Source organism: Scyliorhinus torazame, chromosome 12, assembly GCF_047496885.1.
Source record: "Scyliorhinus torazame isolate Kashiwa2021f chromosome 12, sScyTor2.1, whole genome shotgun sequence".
NCBI lineage: Eukaryota > Metazoa > Chordata > Chondrichthyes > Carcharhiniformes > Scyliorhinidae > Scyliorhinus > Scyliorhinus torazame.
This window is the reverse complement of record NC_092718.1, coordinates 225099938-225117683: the sequence shown is the minus strand read 5'-3', so window position 1 is coordinate 225117683 and position 17746 is coordinate 225099938. Positions and strand designations below refer to the sequence as shown.

Genomic DNA, 17746 nt, shown 5'->3' with positions numbered 1-17746 from the left:
CCGGATACATTCACCCTGACCCCAATCCCGGATCTCTCCATTCGCCCTGACCCCAATCCCGAGTCTCTCCATTCGCCCTGATCCCAATCCCGAGTCTCTCTATTCGTCCTGACCCCAATCCCGAATCTCTCCATTCGCCCTGACCCCAATCCCGAGTCTCTCCATTCGCCCTGACCCCAATCCCGAGTCTCTCCATTCGCCCTGACCCCAATCCCGAGTCTCTCCATTTGCCCTGACCCCAATTCCGGATCTCTCCATTTGCCCTGACCCCAATCCCGAGTCTCTCCATTCACCCTGACCCCAATCCCGAGTCTCTCCATTCTCCCTGACCCCAATCCCGGATCTCTCCATTTGCCCTGACCCCAATCCCGAGTCTCTCCATTCGCCCTGACCCCAACCCCGAGTCTCTCCATTCGCCCTGACCCCAATCCCGGATCTCTACATTCACCCTGACCCCAATCCCGGATCTCTCCATTTGCCCCAACCCCAATCCCGAGTCTCTCCATTCGCCCTGTCCCCAATCCGAGTCTCTCCATTTGCCCTGACCCTAATCCCGGATCTCTACATTCACCCTGACCCCAATCCAGAGTCTCTCCATTCGCCCGACCCCAATCCCGGCTCTCTCCATTCACCCTGGCCCCAATCCCGAGTCTTTCCATTCGCTCTGACCTCAATCCCGAGTCGCTCCATTTGCCCTGACCCCAATTCCGGATCTCTCCATTTGCCCTGACCCCAATCCCGAGTCTCTCCATTCACCCTGACCCCAATCCCGAGTCTCTCCATTCGCCCTGACCCCAATCCCGGATCTCTACATTCACCCTGACCCCAATCCCGAGTCTCTCCATTCGCCCAGACCCCAATCCGGAGTCTTTCCATTCGCCCTGACCCCTATCCCGGCCTCTTCATTTGCCCTGCCCCCAATCCCGGGGTCTCTCCTCTCACTTTGCCCCCAATCGCAGTGTCTCTGCTCTCACTGTGCCTCCAACAGCAGGGTCTCCCCTCTCACTGTGCCTCCAATCCCGGTGTCTCTCCCTTCACCCTGTTCCTACTCCAGTGCCTAACTCTACGATCAATCTAATCAATCAGCTCGATGCACACTGTTACTGGAGTAACAGTACATGTTTACTTTGCACTTTCCATTCTGATGCAAACTAAGTCGATACACTAAAACACTTCATTATGGTTGAGGATGCCAGTTTGCATCTCAACAGATTTAGCATCTGTTCTCAGACTGGCACCGTGGTGTTAGTCATTGCTCCCAGAAGGAAAGGAATAGGAAAAAGAGCCACTCACACACCATCTAGTGTCCACTTGTAGAACAGTGCAGGCTAAGGCCTGGAAACAGGTTTCCTGAGCATACTCCAAGCCAATTGTGGCAGAATCAAGAAGAGGGAAGCTTACTTTAGGAAACTGATCCACTAAACAAAATACAAACCACTGCTTCATCTGAATTCACCTTCTACTTGTCCTGAGAAAAACAGCCTTGCTCAAGCAGCTGACGGAGGCTACAATATAATCTCAAAATGCAAGATTCTGAGGACTTCCAATTTGCAATGCATTCTGGAGTGACGGCACACATGGAAAAAGAAAAGCACTTTGTAGAAAACTTCCTACATTGCAATAAAATAATCTGTGTTATTGTATTGAAAATGGTACAATCTGCGATTTGTAGTCTTTATCATTCCCAGATGTGAAAAAAGAAATTGAGGATAGGCAATGGGGAAAAGTGGAATGCCCTGTTATTGTGTCAGAATTAAGCTGGTTACATTCACTCACTCATGAGTTTCCAGTTCATGCGGCAGGTGTGGAGATGAATTTGTTTTCATCCATCATTTTTTTTAAATTGTGTTTTAATGTGTCTCTGACACGTGTCTGGGTCATTTCGGGGCTGGCCCTCTCCAGACATGACAATCTACCATTTGGAAAAAATTCCCCGGCAGATTTAGAGTGCTGAATGAAATGACCTGGTCAAGTACCTTGTGTGAAATCACTGTGGAGCCCTCATAAATAGTTGGCTCCCCAAAAGACGCACAAAATGAATGAGGACAATTGACAAATTTGCCAGCTGTTGCAGGAGAACACCTTCCATTCCACAATGTATAGACGAGTGTCCAGAAGCAGTCATTCTGCCTTCTTCCTCTTCATTCTCCTCTCGCTCACCCCATGATTGGCAGCAGAATGCAGTATTCCACCTCCGACCAAGGTGATTCTAGTTGTTGACTAGAATTCCATTTCATATACCGAGTATCGACTGCCAAAATCACTGATAGATATCAGTCAGTGAACTATTTTTACAACAGTTCTAACTTAATAAGGTGAAAAAACTGGACAGAACTAAGGAACAATATAATACCTAATTTTACACAGCACCTAGTCACATCTGTCAAACACCCTCGAGTGTTTCACTCACACTAGATTCTGTGCTAGAATAATTATTAAGCAGGAAAATGTGAACGTCACAAATTAGTCACAATGGAAACCTTGCTTCAGCTTGGACTTTAGGGTGACTTGCTGAGTGTTAGGGGAGTAGAAATGACATTCAGATGGGATGGCCTCTTATTATCTTTCTTTGCTACTGAACCACTGGCTGCCAATACAGCAAGATGAGCTTGAATTTACATAGCCCCTTTAAAGTAGAAAAATGGCTCAATTTGCTTTAGAGGTGAAGCAAGTCGACATCAAGCAAAAAGGAGGAAATTAGAAGGCACAGCCGGAAACCTGGGCAGAGAATTGGGTTTTAAGGAGAGTCTTAATGAGGAAAGATTGCTGGAGGCGAGAAGACAGGAGAAGGAATTCCAGAGTGAGAATTAGGCAGCTAAAAAGGTAGGGCAAATGATGCAGGAGTCAGGAATGGAGTTTTCAGGGGATGCTTTCGTACGAATATACAAAATAGGAGTAGGAGCAGGCCATTTGGCCCCTCAAGCCTGTCCTACCTTTCAATAAGTTGATGGGTTTGTGCTTTGCCAACCCCTCCCGATAACCTTTGGCTCCCTTGCCTAAAAATAATCCATCCACCTCCATTTTAAAGATATTCAGTGCCCCCACCCCCCAACCCCATCTCCACTGCCTGCTGAGGCAGGGAGTTCCAAAGTCACACAAGCCTTTGAGAAAATATTTCTCCTCATCTCTGTCGGAAAAATGCGACCCTTCATTTTAACACAGTGCCCCCCTAGTTCTGGACTCATCGACAAGAGGAAACATTCTTTCCATGTCCACCTTGTCAAGACCGCTCATGATCACATATACTTTAATCAAGTCACCCCTCATTCCTCTAAACTCCAGTGCAAACAAGCCCATTCTGTCCAACCCACTCATTCCAGCTATCAATCCAGTAAACCTTCTCTGAACCACCTCCAATACATTTACATCCTTCCTTAATGACCAAAACTGCGCACAGTATTCAAGATGAGGGGCTGTATTCTCTGCCCCACCCGTTGGAACGGTGCGGTCGAGACGCCGTCAATGGAAAAATCCATCGACCATGGGCGGATTTTCCGGCCACGTTCGCCCAGAAACCGGAGAAATCCGCCCGAGGTCTCACCAATGCCCTGGTATAACTGAAGCATATTAACTCCCCATCATCATTCTCAAGAGGATCAACACTCAATTTCCTAATTCGCCTCCTTTCCTAATTCTTACAGAAACTCTTGCTGTCCATTTTTACATTTCTAGGTAACTACTCTAATTCCTTTCTCCTGATTAAACTTTTAGCCATTCTCTGCCTTTCTTTATATTCTGACTGGGCATCTAATCTGCCACTCAACTTTGAACAGTTATATACATTTTCCTTAAGTTTGATGCTTTTCTTAACCTCTTTAATTAACCACAGATGGTGGGTCATCCTCTTCTTTATAGCAGGAATATACTTATTTTGAATAATCTGAAATGTCTGCCACTACTCTGCAATTGATCTATCCTCCAGGTTAGTATCCCACTTCACTTCAGCAACTCAGCTTTCATGCCCATGTAGTTGCCATTCTTTAAATTTAAAATACTAGTCGTAGACCCACTCTTCTCCCTTGCAAATTGAATGCAAAATTGAATCATATTGTGGTCGCTGCACAAACAAGTCCGTGCCTTATTTACAATACATTACACAATACTATGTCTAATAGAACATAGGAAAATACAGCACAGAACAGGCCCTTCAGCCCACGATGTTGTGCCGAACTTTTGTCCTAGATTAAGAACAAATTAATCTAAACCCCATCATTCTACCGTAATCCATGTACCTATCCAATAGCCGCTTGAAGGTCCCTAATGTTTCCGACTCAACTACTTCCACAGGCAGTGCATTCCATGCCCCCACTACTCTCTGGGTAAAGAACCTACCTCTGACATCCCCCCTATATCTTCCACCATTCACCTTAAATTTATGTCCCCTTGTAATGGTTTGTTCCACCCGGGTGAAAAGTCTCTGACTGTCCACTCTATCTATTCCCCTGATCATCTTATAAACCTCTATCAAGTCACCCCTCATCCTTCTCCGTTCTAATGAGAAAAGGCCTAGCACCCTCAACCTTTCCTCATAAGACCTACTCTCCATTCCAGGCAACATTCTGGTAAATCTCCTTTGCACCTTTTCCAAAGCTTCCACATCCTTCCTAAAATGAGGCAACCAGAACTGTACACAGTACTCCAAATGTGGCCTTACCAAAGTTTTTACAGCTGCATCATCACCTCTTGGCTCTTAAATTCAATCCCTCTGCTAATGAATGCTAGCACACCATAGGCCTTCTTCACAGCTCTATCCACTTGAGTGGCAACTTTCAAAGATCTATGAACATAGACCCCAAGATCTCTCTGCTCCTCCACATTGCAAGAACCCTAACGTTAACCCTGTATTCTGCATTCATATTTGTCCTTCCAAAATGGACAACCTCACACTTTTCAGGGTTAAACTCCATCTGCCACTTCTCAGCCCAGCTCTGCATCCTATCTATGTCTCTTTGCAGCCGACAACAGCCCTCCTCACTATCCACAACTCCACCAATCTTCGTATCGTCTGCAAATTTACTGACCCATCCTTCAACTCCCTCATCCAAGTCATTAATGAAAATCAAAAAACAGCAGAGGACCCAGAACTGATCCCTGCGGTACGCCACTGGTAACTGGGATCCAGGCTGAATATTTGCCATCCACCACCACTCTCTGACTTCTATCGGTTAGCCAGTTTGTTATCCAACTGGCCAAATTTCCCACTATCCCATGCCACCTTACTTTCTGCATAAGCCTACCATGGGGAACCTTATCAAATGCCTTACTAAAATCCATGTACACTACATCCGCTGCTTTACCTTCATCCACATGCTTGGTCTCCTCCTCAAAGAATTCAATAAGACTTGTGAGGCAAGACCTACCCCTCACAAATCCGTGCTGACTATCCCTAATCAAGCAGTGTCTTTCCAGATGCTCAGAAATCCTATCCCTCAGTACCCTTTCCATTACTTTGCCTACCACCGAAGTAAGACTAACTGGCCTGTAATTCCCAGGGTTATCCCTATTCCCTTTTTTGAACATGGGCACGACATTCGCCATTCTCCAATCCCCTGGGACCACCCATGTTGACAGTGAGGACAAAAAGATCATTGCCAAAGGCTCTGCAATTTCATCTCTTGCTTCCCATAGAATCCTTGGATATATCCCGTCAGGCCCGGGGGACTTGTCTATCCTCAAGTTTTTCAAATGCCCAACACATCTTCCTTCCTAACAAGTATCTACTCGAGCGTACCAGTCTGTTTCACACTGTCCTCTCCAACAATATGGCCCCTCTCATTCATAAATACGGAATAAATGTACTCGTTCAAGAGCTCTCCTATCTCTTCAGACTCAATACACAATCTCCCGCCACTGTCCTTGATCGGATCTACCCTCGCTCCAGTCATTCTCATATTTCTCACATATGTGTAAAAGGCCTTGGGGTTTTCCTTGATCCTACCCTCTAAAGATTTTTCATGCCCTCTCTTAACTCTCCTAATCCCTTTCTTCAGCTCTCTCCTGGCTATCTTGTATGCCTCCAGCGCCCTGTCTGAACCTTGTTTCCTCAGCCTTACATAAGTCTCCTTCTTCCTCTTAACAAGACATTCAACCTCTCTTGTCAATCATGGTTCCCTCACTCGACCAACTCTTCCCTGCCTGACAGGGACATACATATCAAGGATACGTAGTATCTGTTCCTTGAACAAGTTCCACATTTCACTTGTGTCCTTCCCTGACAGCCTATGTTCCCAACTTATGCACTTCAATTATTGTCTGACAGCATTGTATTTACCCTTCCCCCAATTGTAAACCTTGCCCTGTTGCACGCACCTATCCCTCTCCATTACTAAAGTGAAAGTCACAGAATTGTGGTCACTATCTCCAAAATGCTCCCCACTAACACATCTATCACTTGCCCTGGTTCATTACCAAGTACCAAATCCAATATGACCTCCCCTCTGGTCGGACAATCTACATACTGTGTTAGAAAATCTTCCTGTACACACTGCACAAACACCACCCCATACAAACTATTTGATCGAAAGAGTTTCCATTCAATGTTTGGGAAGTTGAAGTCACCCATGACTACTACCCTGTGACTTCTGCACCTTTCCAAAATCTGTTTCCCAATCTGTTCCTCCACATCTCTGCTGCTATTGGGGGGCCTACAGAAAACTCCCAACAAGGTGACTGCTCCTTTCCTATTTCTGACTTCAACCCATACTACCTCATTAGGCAGATCCTCCTCGAACTGCCTTTCTGCAGCTGTTATACTATCTCTAATTAACAATGCCACCCCCCACCTCTTTTACCACCCTCCCTAATCTTATTGAAATATCTATAACCAGGAACCTTCAACAACCATTTCTGCCCCTCTTCTATCCAAGTTTCCGTGATGGCCACCACATCGTAGTCCCAAGTACCGATCCATGCCTTAAGTTCACCCACCTTATTCCTGATGCTTCTTGAGTTGAAGTATACACTCTTCAACCCATCTCCGTGCCTGCAAGTACTCTCCTTTGTCAGTGTTACCTTCCCCACTGCCTCATTACACGCTTTGGCGTCCTGAATATCGGCTACCTTAGTTGCTGGACTACAAATCCGGTTCCCATTCCCCTGCCAAATTAGTTTAAACCCTCCCGAAGAGTACTAGAAAACCTCCCTCCCAGGATATTGTTGCCCCTCTGGTTCAGATGCAACCCGTCCTGCTTGTACAGGTCCCACCTTCCCCAGAATGCGCTCCAATTATCCAAATACCTGAAGCCCTCCCTCCTACACCATTCCTGCAGCCACGTGTTCAGCTGCACTCTCTCCCTATTCCTAGCCTCGCTATCACGTGGCACCGGCAACAAACCAGAGATGACAACTCTGTCTGTCCTGGCTTTTAACTTCCAGCCTAACTCCCTAAACTCGTTTATTACCTCCACACCCCTTTTCCTACCTACGTCGTTGGTACCAATGTGCACCACGACTTCTGGCTGCTACCCCTCCCCCTTAAGGATCCTGAAGACACGTTCCGAGACATCCTTGGCCCTGGCACCCGGGAGGCAACATACCTAGGGGCTGTTTAGCACATGGCTAATCGTTGGCTTTGAAAGCAGACCAAGGCAGGCCAGCAGCACGGTTCAATTCCCGTACCAGCCTCCCCGAACAGGCGCAGGAATGTGGTGACTAGGGGATTTTCACAGTAACTTCATTTGAAGCCTACTTGTGACAATAAGCGATTTTCATTTCATTTCATTTCACCTTCTGGGAGTCTAATATAGCCTGCCTTCAGAATATGCTGCTGTAAGAAACTATTTCAAAAGCATTCTATTAACGCTTCATCCAATCTGATTTTTCTAGTTTACATAGATTAAAATAACCCATGATTACCACCATCCCTTTATCACAAGCACCCAATATTTCTTCTTGTATACTTTGTCCGACATTGTGGTTACTGTTAGGGGGGCCTGTAGACCACTCCCACCAGTGACTCTTTCCCCGACTATTCCTCATCCCCACCCAAACCAATTTTATATCCTGATCTCCTGAACCACCGTTATCTCTAACTCTTCCACCGGTGCCACCCTTGATTTACCCCTTCAGCTTTACCCAGCTTCTTATTCTTCTTAAACTGTTTCTGGGTTGGAGAAGGTTACAGAGGCGGGATGGGGCAAGGCCTAGGGTTGATTTATAGGATGAGAATTTAATTTGAAATGTTGAGGAATCAAGAGCTAATGCAGATTAGCAAAGATATGACTGATGGGTGAGCAAGACTTCATGCAGGACAAGGCACAGGCAACAGAGTTTTGCTAAGATGAAGGACAGGAAGCTGGCCAGCAGGATGTTGCAGGAATTAGGTCCAGCGGTGATAAACGTGTGGGGATGTATTTCAGCAACAGGTAGGCTGTAGTAGGAGACAATGTTACAACGGTAGCAGTAAACAGTCTTCCAGACTTAAAGTCTATGGGGTCACAAACTCAGCTCCGGGTCAAACGGGCAATTGCAAACCATAAAGTTAAGTTCCACTTTAGCCACTTAAAAGGAGTCAAAGCAGTGAGGTAAAGAATTTAAACAGTGCAGCAATTGATGCACTTTATATATATTCCCAGCACCCAACATTCCCTGTCCCAACGGATGGTCAGTTGTGTATAACTCTCTCCAGCTTTACAGTTCAAGACATGGTCTGGGTAAAGCTGTTGAACAACCTCGCAAACTTTTCTTCCAATGGGGTACGTTGAAAGAGGAGATGATTCTGGCACAGATAAGACATGAGGAGAAAGGAAACGTATCAAAAAACTAGAGCCCTCCGATGTCTAAAGATAAGATTAAAATTAAATAGGAAAAGGAGGCTTCTGATGACAGTAAGCACATAATTCATTAGAGAATCGCGTAGAATATAGAAAGTCCAGAGGAGAAGAGAAAAAGGAAGCAATAGTGACTGAGGAAGTTACGAGAAAAGATTAGTCTACCATGAAGGAACTTAGTTATTTATTAATATAAATAAAATAAATATTTGCTTTTATATAGCATTATTCACAACCACTTCTTTATAGCTTTATAATAATAATAATCTTTATTATCACAAGTAGGTTTACATTAACATTGCAATGAAGTTACTGTGAAAATCCCCCAGTCAGTTTGCATATTCTCCCCGTGGACACGTGGGTTTCGCCCCCACAACCCAAAGATGTGCAGGGTAGGTGGATTGGCCACGCTAAATTGCCCCTTAATTGGAAAAAATGAATTGGGTACTCTAAATTTATTTTAAAAAAGAAAATCCCCGAGTCGCCACATTCCGGCGCCTGTTCGGGTACACAGAGGGAGAATTCAGAATGTCCAAATTACCTAACAGCACATCTTTCGGGACTTGTGGGAGGAAACCGGAGCACCCGGAGGAAACCCACGCAGACACGACTAGTTTCACAATTTCCTCTGTCATCCATGGTTCCCTAACCCTGCCATTTCTGTCCTTCATTTTCGCAGGGACATGCCTGTCCTGCACTCTTACCAACTGGCCTTTAAAAGACTCCCACATGTCAAATGTGGATTTACCCTCAAACAGCCGCTCCCAATCCACATTCTCCAGGTCTTGCCGAATTCTGTTGTACTTGGCTTTCCCCCAATTTAGCACCTTCACTCGAGGACCACTCTGGTCCTTACCCATGAGTATTCATAGAATATACAGTGCAGAAGGAGGCCATTCGGCCCATCAAGTCTGCACCAACCCACTTAAGCCCTCACTTTCACCCTATCCCCGTAACCCAATAACCCCTCCTAACCTTTTTGGACACTCAGGGCAATTTAGCATGGCCAATCCACCTAACCTGCACATCTTTGGACTGTGGGAGCAAACCGGAGCATCCGGAGGAAACCCACACAGACACGGGGAGAACGTGCAGACTCCGCACAGACAATGACCCAGCGGGGACCCTGGTGCTTTGAAGCCACAGTGCTAGCCACTTGTGCTACCGTGCTGCCCCGAAAACTTACTAAATTATGATCACTATTCCCAAAATATTCTCCTACTAAAACTTTGGTCACCTGGCCAGGCTCATTCCCCAATACCAGTTCCAGTAACCTCTGGTTGGATTATCAACTCGATGGGCTGAATGGCCTACTCCTATTCCTATGTTTCTATGACAACCTTTGGGTTCCTTTGGGGCAGCATGGTAGCACAGTGGTTATCACAGTTGTTTGACAGCTCCAGGGTCTCATGTTCAATTCCTGGCCTGGGTCACTGTCTGTGCAGAGTTTGCATGTCCTCCCCGTGTCTGCGTGGGTTTCCTCCCACAGTCCAAAGATGTGCAGGTTAGGTGGATTGGCCATGATAAATTGCCCTTAGTGTCCAAAAAAAAAGGTTAGGTGGGTTACAGGGATAGGGTGGAGGTGTGGGGATAAGGTGGAGGTATGGGCTTAGGTAGGGTGCTCGTTCCAAAGGGCCGGTGCAGACTCGATGGGCCGAATGGCCTCCTTCTGCACTGTAAATTCTATGAATTCTAACGTCACAGCAAAGGAGGAGGCAGTAGAGACATTGCATAGTATAGCAAAAGAGAAAGAGGAAAAACTTCACATGCCGGCAGTCCTCAAAGTTGAAAAGTTATCTGGTCCATGTAGGGTACATCCAAGTTATTGAGCAAAGTAGGGATGGAAATTGCAACTGCTCTGGCCATAATCATTGGGTTAGGAGAAAGGCCAGGGAGAGCGGAGGGATTGCAAATGTTACTCCTGTTTTAAAAAGGGGAAATGGATTACTCTGGCAGCTATAGGCCAATCAGCCTAATGTTGGTAGAAGGGAAACTCTTAAGACACTGTAGTTTGGGACAAAATTACTTGTCAATTGGAAAAGCATGGTGATGGATGACAGCCAGCACAAATTAGTCAAAGGCAAATCGAGTCTGAGAAACATGAATGAGTTCTTCAATATTGTAATGGAGGCAGTTGTTGAGGGCATTGCGACGTACCTGTCCGGAAACCATGACGGACTACAAAGGGAGAAAGACTGTCACCATGATGGCATTCAATATTATTTTCTCAGTTCATTTCCAGTGTAGCATTTGCCTCTCATGTTGTACCAATGTGGAGTCATCCAAGAAATAAAATTACAAATCAGAAGTACAACTCACCTTTCAGCTGGGAATGATGCACTGCAAACATGTTTATAGCCATGAGCTGCAGCATGCGGGTATTACCAATGGGGGATGGGCTGTGCTGAAGCAGTACTCGGAATTCCTTCAGAACATTTGCAGCCACTGACGGGAAGGTCTCCATTCTGCAATACAAAAAGGAAAATTTGCATTTATACAGAACCTTTCACAAACACAGGACGTCCTAAAGCTCAATACAGCTAATTAAGCAATGGAACGGGACAGCTAACTTGGACAGAGCAGTGTTTCACAAATTGTAATGAGACAATCTGTGTTCGTGAATTTGGCTGAGGTGGGCAGGACATTAAGAACTCCCTGCCTTTCCTTTAAATGCCGCTCTGGGATATTTTACATCTACCCGAAGGAAAATAGGTCCTCAGTATTGACCTCTCATCTAAAAGCAGCACCTCAGACAGTGCAGTGCTCCCCCATACTGCACTGCAATACCAACCTAGATTATGCATGTCGACCGCTGGAGTCAAAATTGAAGTCGAGATCTACTGATTCAGAGACAACAGAGCTACCACTCAGCTATAATACCACAGTTATTCTACAATAAATTGACAAGAGGCTGCTAGCAATAAAGTAGCTGATTGTTTAACAGGAATTGGCCTCAGTAAAGATGGGAATTGGAAATTAAGCTGACAGAGCCACGTATAATAATAATAATCTTTTATTAGTGTCACAAGTAGGCTTACATTATCACTGCAATGAAGTTACTGTGAAAAGCCCCTAGTTGCCACACTCCGGCGCCTGTTCGGGTCACAGAGGGAGAATTCAGAATGGCCAATTCACCTAACAGCACGTCTTTCGGGACTTGTGGGAGGAAACGGTAGCACAGTGGTTAGCACAATTGTTTCACAGCTCCAGGGTCCCAGGTTCGATTCCCGGCTTGGGTCACTGTCTGTGTGGAGTTTGTAGATTCTCCCCGTGTCTGCGTGGGTTTCCTCCGGGCGCTCTGGTTTCCTCCCACAGTCTAAAGATGTGCAGGTTAGGTGGATTGGCCATGCTAAATTGCCCTAAGTGTCCAAAAAGGTTAGGTGGGGTTACTGGGTTACGGGGATAGGGTGGAGGTGTGGGCTTGTGTAGGGTGCTCTTTCCAAGGGCCGGTGCAGACTCGATGGGCCAAATGGCCTCCTTCTGCACTGTAAATTCTATGATTCTATGAAACCACAGCTCCTTGATGGAGACCGTGCAAACTCAGCACAGACAGTGACCCAAGCCGGGAATCGAACCCGGGTCCCTGGCTCTGTGAAGCAACAGTGCTAACCACTGTGCTATCATGCCGCCCCTTGCAAAAAAGTACATAATTACACCAGTTCCCAAAACAGATGGTTAGCAGGTAGTGGGCAGGCTGGATCCCGAGCAACAACCAGCAACACCAATTTCAGACAAACATAGTTCACTGGTTTCTTTGCAGGTGAATGTTTGCATTCTTTAAGATGAGCAATATCAGTTCCAGGGGCTGAAAGAACCATATTCCTTTTTAACCAGTCAGGCACAATACAGATAAGATAGTGATGCTCCCTCTACACTGTCCCCAGTGTTTGCCCATTGTGGAGAGTAATAAACAAAAATAATATTTATCAAATGACACCCAAAGCAGAAATTACCAACACTTTTTCAATCTTTTACTGAAACACAAATCAGAACCAACATTAATTAAACTTGATTTAGAAGGCGAATGATACTTCCAATAAAAAAGTGTCAATACAAAACACAAACACCAGCATCGCCTGTCACACAAATGTGGCATTGCATTGATACAGTTCCACAACATGCCATTCTTTATTCACATCAGGAAGCCTATCCAACAACAGCTGGCTCCTCCAGGTTTCACATGAACAATTATCATCAACAAGGCACATTGCAACGGACCCTCTCTTCCTCAAATCACAACAGTATTGATTATCCTAGATTATCATAGAATTTACAGTGCAGGAGGCCATTCGGCCCATCGAGTCTGCAACGGCTCTTGGAAAGAGCACCCTACCCAAGGTCAACACCTCCACCCTAGCCCCATAACCCAGTAACCTCACCCAACACCAAGGACAATTTTTGGACACTAAGGGCAATTTATCACGGCCAATCCACCCATGGTGTAGCATTGAAGAGTTCCCTTTCTTTTTCTTTAAATACTTTTATTCAAGACCATCACATCTACCCAACCGACAACCCCAACCCTCCAGCCCCCAACCATGTCCTGCCTTGCGCTTTTTAACCCCCTCCCCCCGACCCTTCAATCCTCCTTGAAGAAATCGAAGAACAGTTTCTACCTCCAAGTGAACCTTTCTACCGACTCTCGCAGGCGAACTTGATCTTCTCTATCTGCAGGAATTCTGCCAGGCCGCTCACTCTCACCTCTGTCTTCGCCGGCTCCCACTCCCCCCATCCCCGGGATCAGGGAGGCAAAGGCCAATCAATTCTGAATTTCCTTAGTTTCCTGAGGAAGTATAGGCGCTGTTGTGCTTTCTTGGTGGTAGCGTCGACGTGGGTGGACCAGGACAGATTTTTGGAGATGTGCACCCCTAGGAATTTGAAACTGCTAACCATCTCCACCTCGGCCCCGTTGATGCTGACAGGGGTGTGTACAGTACTTTGCTTCCTGAAGTCAATTATCAGCTCTTTAGTTTTGCTGGCATTGAGGGAGAGATTGTTGTTGCTGCACCACTCCAGCACTCCGCTGCACTCCCTCCTGTATTCGGACTCATCGTTATTCGAGATCCGGCCCACTATGGTCGTGTATTCAGCAAACTTGTAGATGGGAGTTGGAACCAAATTTTGCCACGTAGTCGTGTGTGTACAGGGAGTAGAGTAGGGGGCTAAGTACGCGGCCTTGCGGGACCCCGGTATTGAGGATTCTTGTGGAGGAGGTGCTGTTGTTTATTCTTACTGATTGTGGTCTGTGGGTCAGAAAACCAAGGATCCAGTTTGATTTGATTTATTAAAATAGTTGCAGAGTGAGGTGCCAAGTCCTAGGTTTTGGAGCTTTGATATGAGCTTGGCTGGGATTATGGTGTTGAAGGCAGAGCTGTAGTCAATAAATAGGAGTCTGATGCAGGTGTCCTTGTTGTCGAGATGCTCTAGGGATGAGTGTAGGGCCAGGGAAATGGTGTCTGATGTGGACCGGTTGCAGCGGTATGCGAATTGCAGTGGATCAAGGCGTTCTGGGAGTATGGAGGTGATGCGCTTCATGATCAACCTCTCGAAGCACTTCATTACGACTGAAGTCAGGGCCACCAGACGGTAGTCATTGAGGCACGTTGCCTGGTTCTTCTTTGGAACCAGTATGATGGTGGTCTTCATGAAGCAGGTGAGGACCTCGGAGTGTAGTAGGGACAGGTTAAAGATGTCCACGAACACCTCTGCCAGCTGGTCCACGCAGGCTCTGAGTGCACGACTAGGGATCCCGTCTGGACCTGCCGCCTTCCGAAGGTTCACTTTCAGGAAAGCCGATCTGACTTTGGAAGCTGCGGTGGTGGGTATGAGTGAGTTATGGGCTGCTGGGGCACGTGACAGTGGATTGTTGGTTATCTGCTCGAACTGAGCACAGAATGCATTGAGTTCATCGGGGAGGGGTGCGCTGCTGCTGGAGATACTGCTCGGCTTAGTTTTGTAGCCCATTGTGTTGTTTAGGCCTTGCCACAACCGCCGAGAGTCTGTCTGTGACTCTAGCTTGGTTTGATATTCTCTCTTGGCATCTCGGATGGCTTTGCGGAGGTCACACCTGGATTTGTTGTATCGCCTGACTTGAACGCCTCAGACCTGTCCTTCAGTAGGGAGTCAATCTCGTGATTGAGCCATGGTTTCCGGTTGGGGAACGTACGTACTGCTTTCTTTGTCACGCAGTCGTCCACACATTTGCTGATGAAGTCTGTAACGGTGGTGGCATACTCATTTAAGTTGGTCGCTGAGTTCTTAAATATGGACCAGTCCACTGTCTCCAAGCAGTCACGTAGGAACTCTTCTGTTTCCTCGGACCAGCACTGCACGACCTCCTTAGCTGGATTCTCTCGCTTGAGTTTCTGCTTGTATGCTGGGAGAAGGAGCACCGTCTTATGGTCTGATTTCCCAAAGCGTGGTCGCGGGATGGAACGGTAGGGGCCCTTGATTTTTGAGTAGCAGTGGTCAAGAGTGTTGTCGCCCCTGGTGGGACAGGAGATGTGCTGGTGGAATTTTGGCAGTACATTCTTGAGGTTGGCCTTGTTGAAGTCTCCGGCCACGATGAACAAGGCCTCCGGGTGTTCTGTTTCGTAGTTGTTTATAACTGTGTACAGTTCGTCCAGCGCCTTCTGCACTTCTGCCTGGGGTGGTATGTGGACCGCTGTGATAATGGCTGAAGTTAACTCACGTGGAAGATAATATGGGCAGCACTTCATGGTCAAGTATTCCAGGTCTGGGGAGCAGTAGGTTGCCAGGGTCGTCACATTAAAGCACCAGGAGGAGTTGATGAGGAGGCAAACCCCTCCACCCTCCACTTTGCCTGATGACATGGTGCGGTCCGCCCGGTGAATTGAGAAGCTTTCAGGTTGTATGGCACAGTCCGGTGAGGCGGGGGTGAGCCATGTCTCTGTGAAACAGAGCACACAGCAGTCTCTTACTTCCCTCTGAGAGGTAAGTCTGGCGTTAAATTCATCCAGCTTGTTTTCGATCGCTTGGACGTTTGCCAGGAGTATGCTGGGGAGGGGTCTCGAGACCACGTTGCTTCAGTCTCACCTGCAGACCGCCGCGTTTCCCTCCTTTCCTCGGTCAGCGGCTGCAGCTGGATGGTCCCGGGATCCGATGGGAGAAGTCTGACCTTGTGGAAGGTAGGTGGTTGCGTCTGGCGGGGGGGCTGGATTGTGAATCTTTGGGATTATCTACCCCAGACAGTCGTTATTGCTCCGTTGTTGATCATATTTAAGGACCAATGGGATAGACAGACTGTTGGTCTCTCGGGGAATTAAGGGATATGGGGAGTGGGCGGGAAAATGGAGTTGAAGCCCAACAACCACCATGATAGTTTTGAACGGTAGTACAGGTCTGATAAGCCATGTGGTCTCCTACTGCTCCTGACCTTGTAATCTTGTGTTAACAATGTAAGTGATGATAGATTGTTTCTATTGGTCAGGGAGATGTCAATGAGAGGGCACAAATTTAATATCATCATCAGAAGAATTAAAGGGGAGATTGTAAAATATGTGTCGACACCGAGGTTGGGTAGAACATGGAGTTATCCGCCAGAAACCATTTTTGAAGTAAATTTCACAATTTCTTTCAGAAGCAACATAGATACCTGCTGGCAAAAGGTATGAAGAACAAGCAGGAGAATGAGATTAGGGGAGAAACCTGCTAAAGGGAAGGTCATGATATGCTGAATGATCTGTTTCTGTAGATTCTGCGATCTTTGTCATTACCCAGACAAGACATTCTATGATGAATCAGATTGTAGTTTGGCCTTTTGGCCCATGGTAGCAGGACTGAACTGATGCTGTTCCATTTCATGTAGGAACCTTGAACAGAGCAGACTGCAAAGATTCTATCTCGTGTTAGCACTGGATCTGAATTCAGGTTCCAAACTTTAATGGATAATGTCTAGCTCAATGTCCCATCTCGTACCACTGTCCCCACCCTCGTTTCTATCTACAAGGTCAGGGTTATTTGTGTTATAGATTTCTCCAATCTACATGCTTATGCAGGATGTACATCACCAGCATGTCCCTCAAAAGTGGAAATGGTTTCGATAAATATTTTCCCTGCACGTTCAAAGCACAGGCTTGGCACAGATAGTATACAGAATCTCCTCGTCTCTGACAAAGGCAACCCTCTATTATGTTGTCCACATCCTGCCATCACACAGCCACCGGTCGGAGCACAGCAGATTTTCATTGTCGACTGACAAAATACTTCAAGCAACTGAGAAAAACTCCTCTTAGATCAGTCGCTTTCACAGATTGAAAGTGAGCAAGACTAATACAACAGCACGTAAGAAGACAAAGGTGGTGCTAAAAGTGACTTTGATGTTCCGAATAATCGTAATGGAAAATTTGGCCATGAAATCTGCTTTATATAAAAAACAAAAATGAATTCAGTCCCGATCACAGAGCTAACTTCAATCTGTAACACAACCCAAAACCCAACAGTAACACACACATCAAAGGTGTGTTTCTCAATTAAAGCTCACCTGCGCCATCACATGCACTTAAATCTGAACCTTTGCTGAGCAAGCGCCTGGGTGTTCAAGTCCAACATAAACTCCAGTACTTTCGTTATTGCCCAGTTGTCAAATACAGTCGAGTACAGGTAAACACATCGGATCCAAACACCGCGCCGATTCAAGCATGACAATTCCAACTCAATTTCTGTTCATTTCATTAGAAAGAAATTATGATTCATTGGGTATCCTGGCAAGTGTGCGCTAAATTACACACCTGTGTGTACTACCAAGTGTGTGCTAAATTACACACCTGTGTGTACTACCAAGTGTGTGCTAAATTACACACCTGTGTGTACAACCAAGTGTGTGCTAAATTACAGACCTGTGTGTACTGGAAAGTGTGTGCTAAGTTACAGACCTGTGTGTACAACCAAGTGTGTGCTAAATTACAGACCTGTGTGTACTGGAAAGTGTGTGCTAAATTACAGACCTGTGTGTACTG

At 46.3% G+C, this 17746-nt stretch overlaps 1 protein-coding gene across 1 annotated transcript in view; it reads right to left on the bottom strand.

Moving 5' to 3' along the window:
• The window catches only part of smg6 (SMG6 nonsense mediated mRNA decay factor), a 679747-nt gene that overhangs the window by 419476 nt on the left and 242525 nt on the right, over nt 1-17746 (bottom strand). The window contains 1 exon segment of the mRNA XM_072470017.1: nt 11088-11233. Within this exon segment, the coding sequence (XP_072326118.1) occupies nt 11088-11233 (146 nt within the window).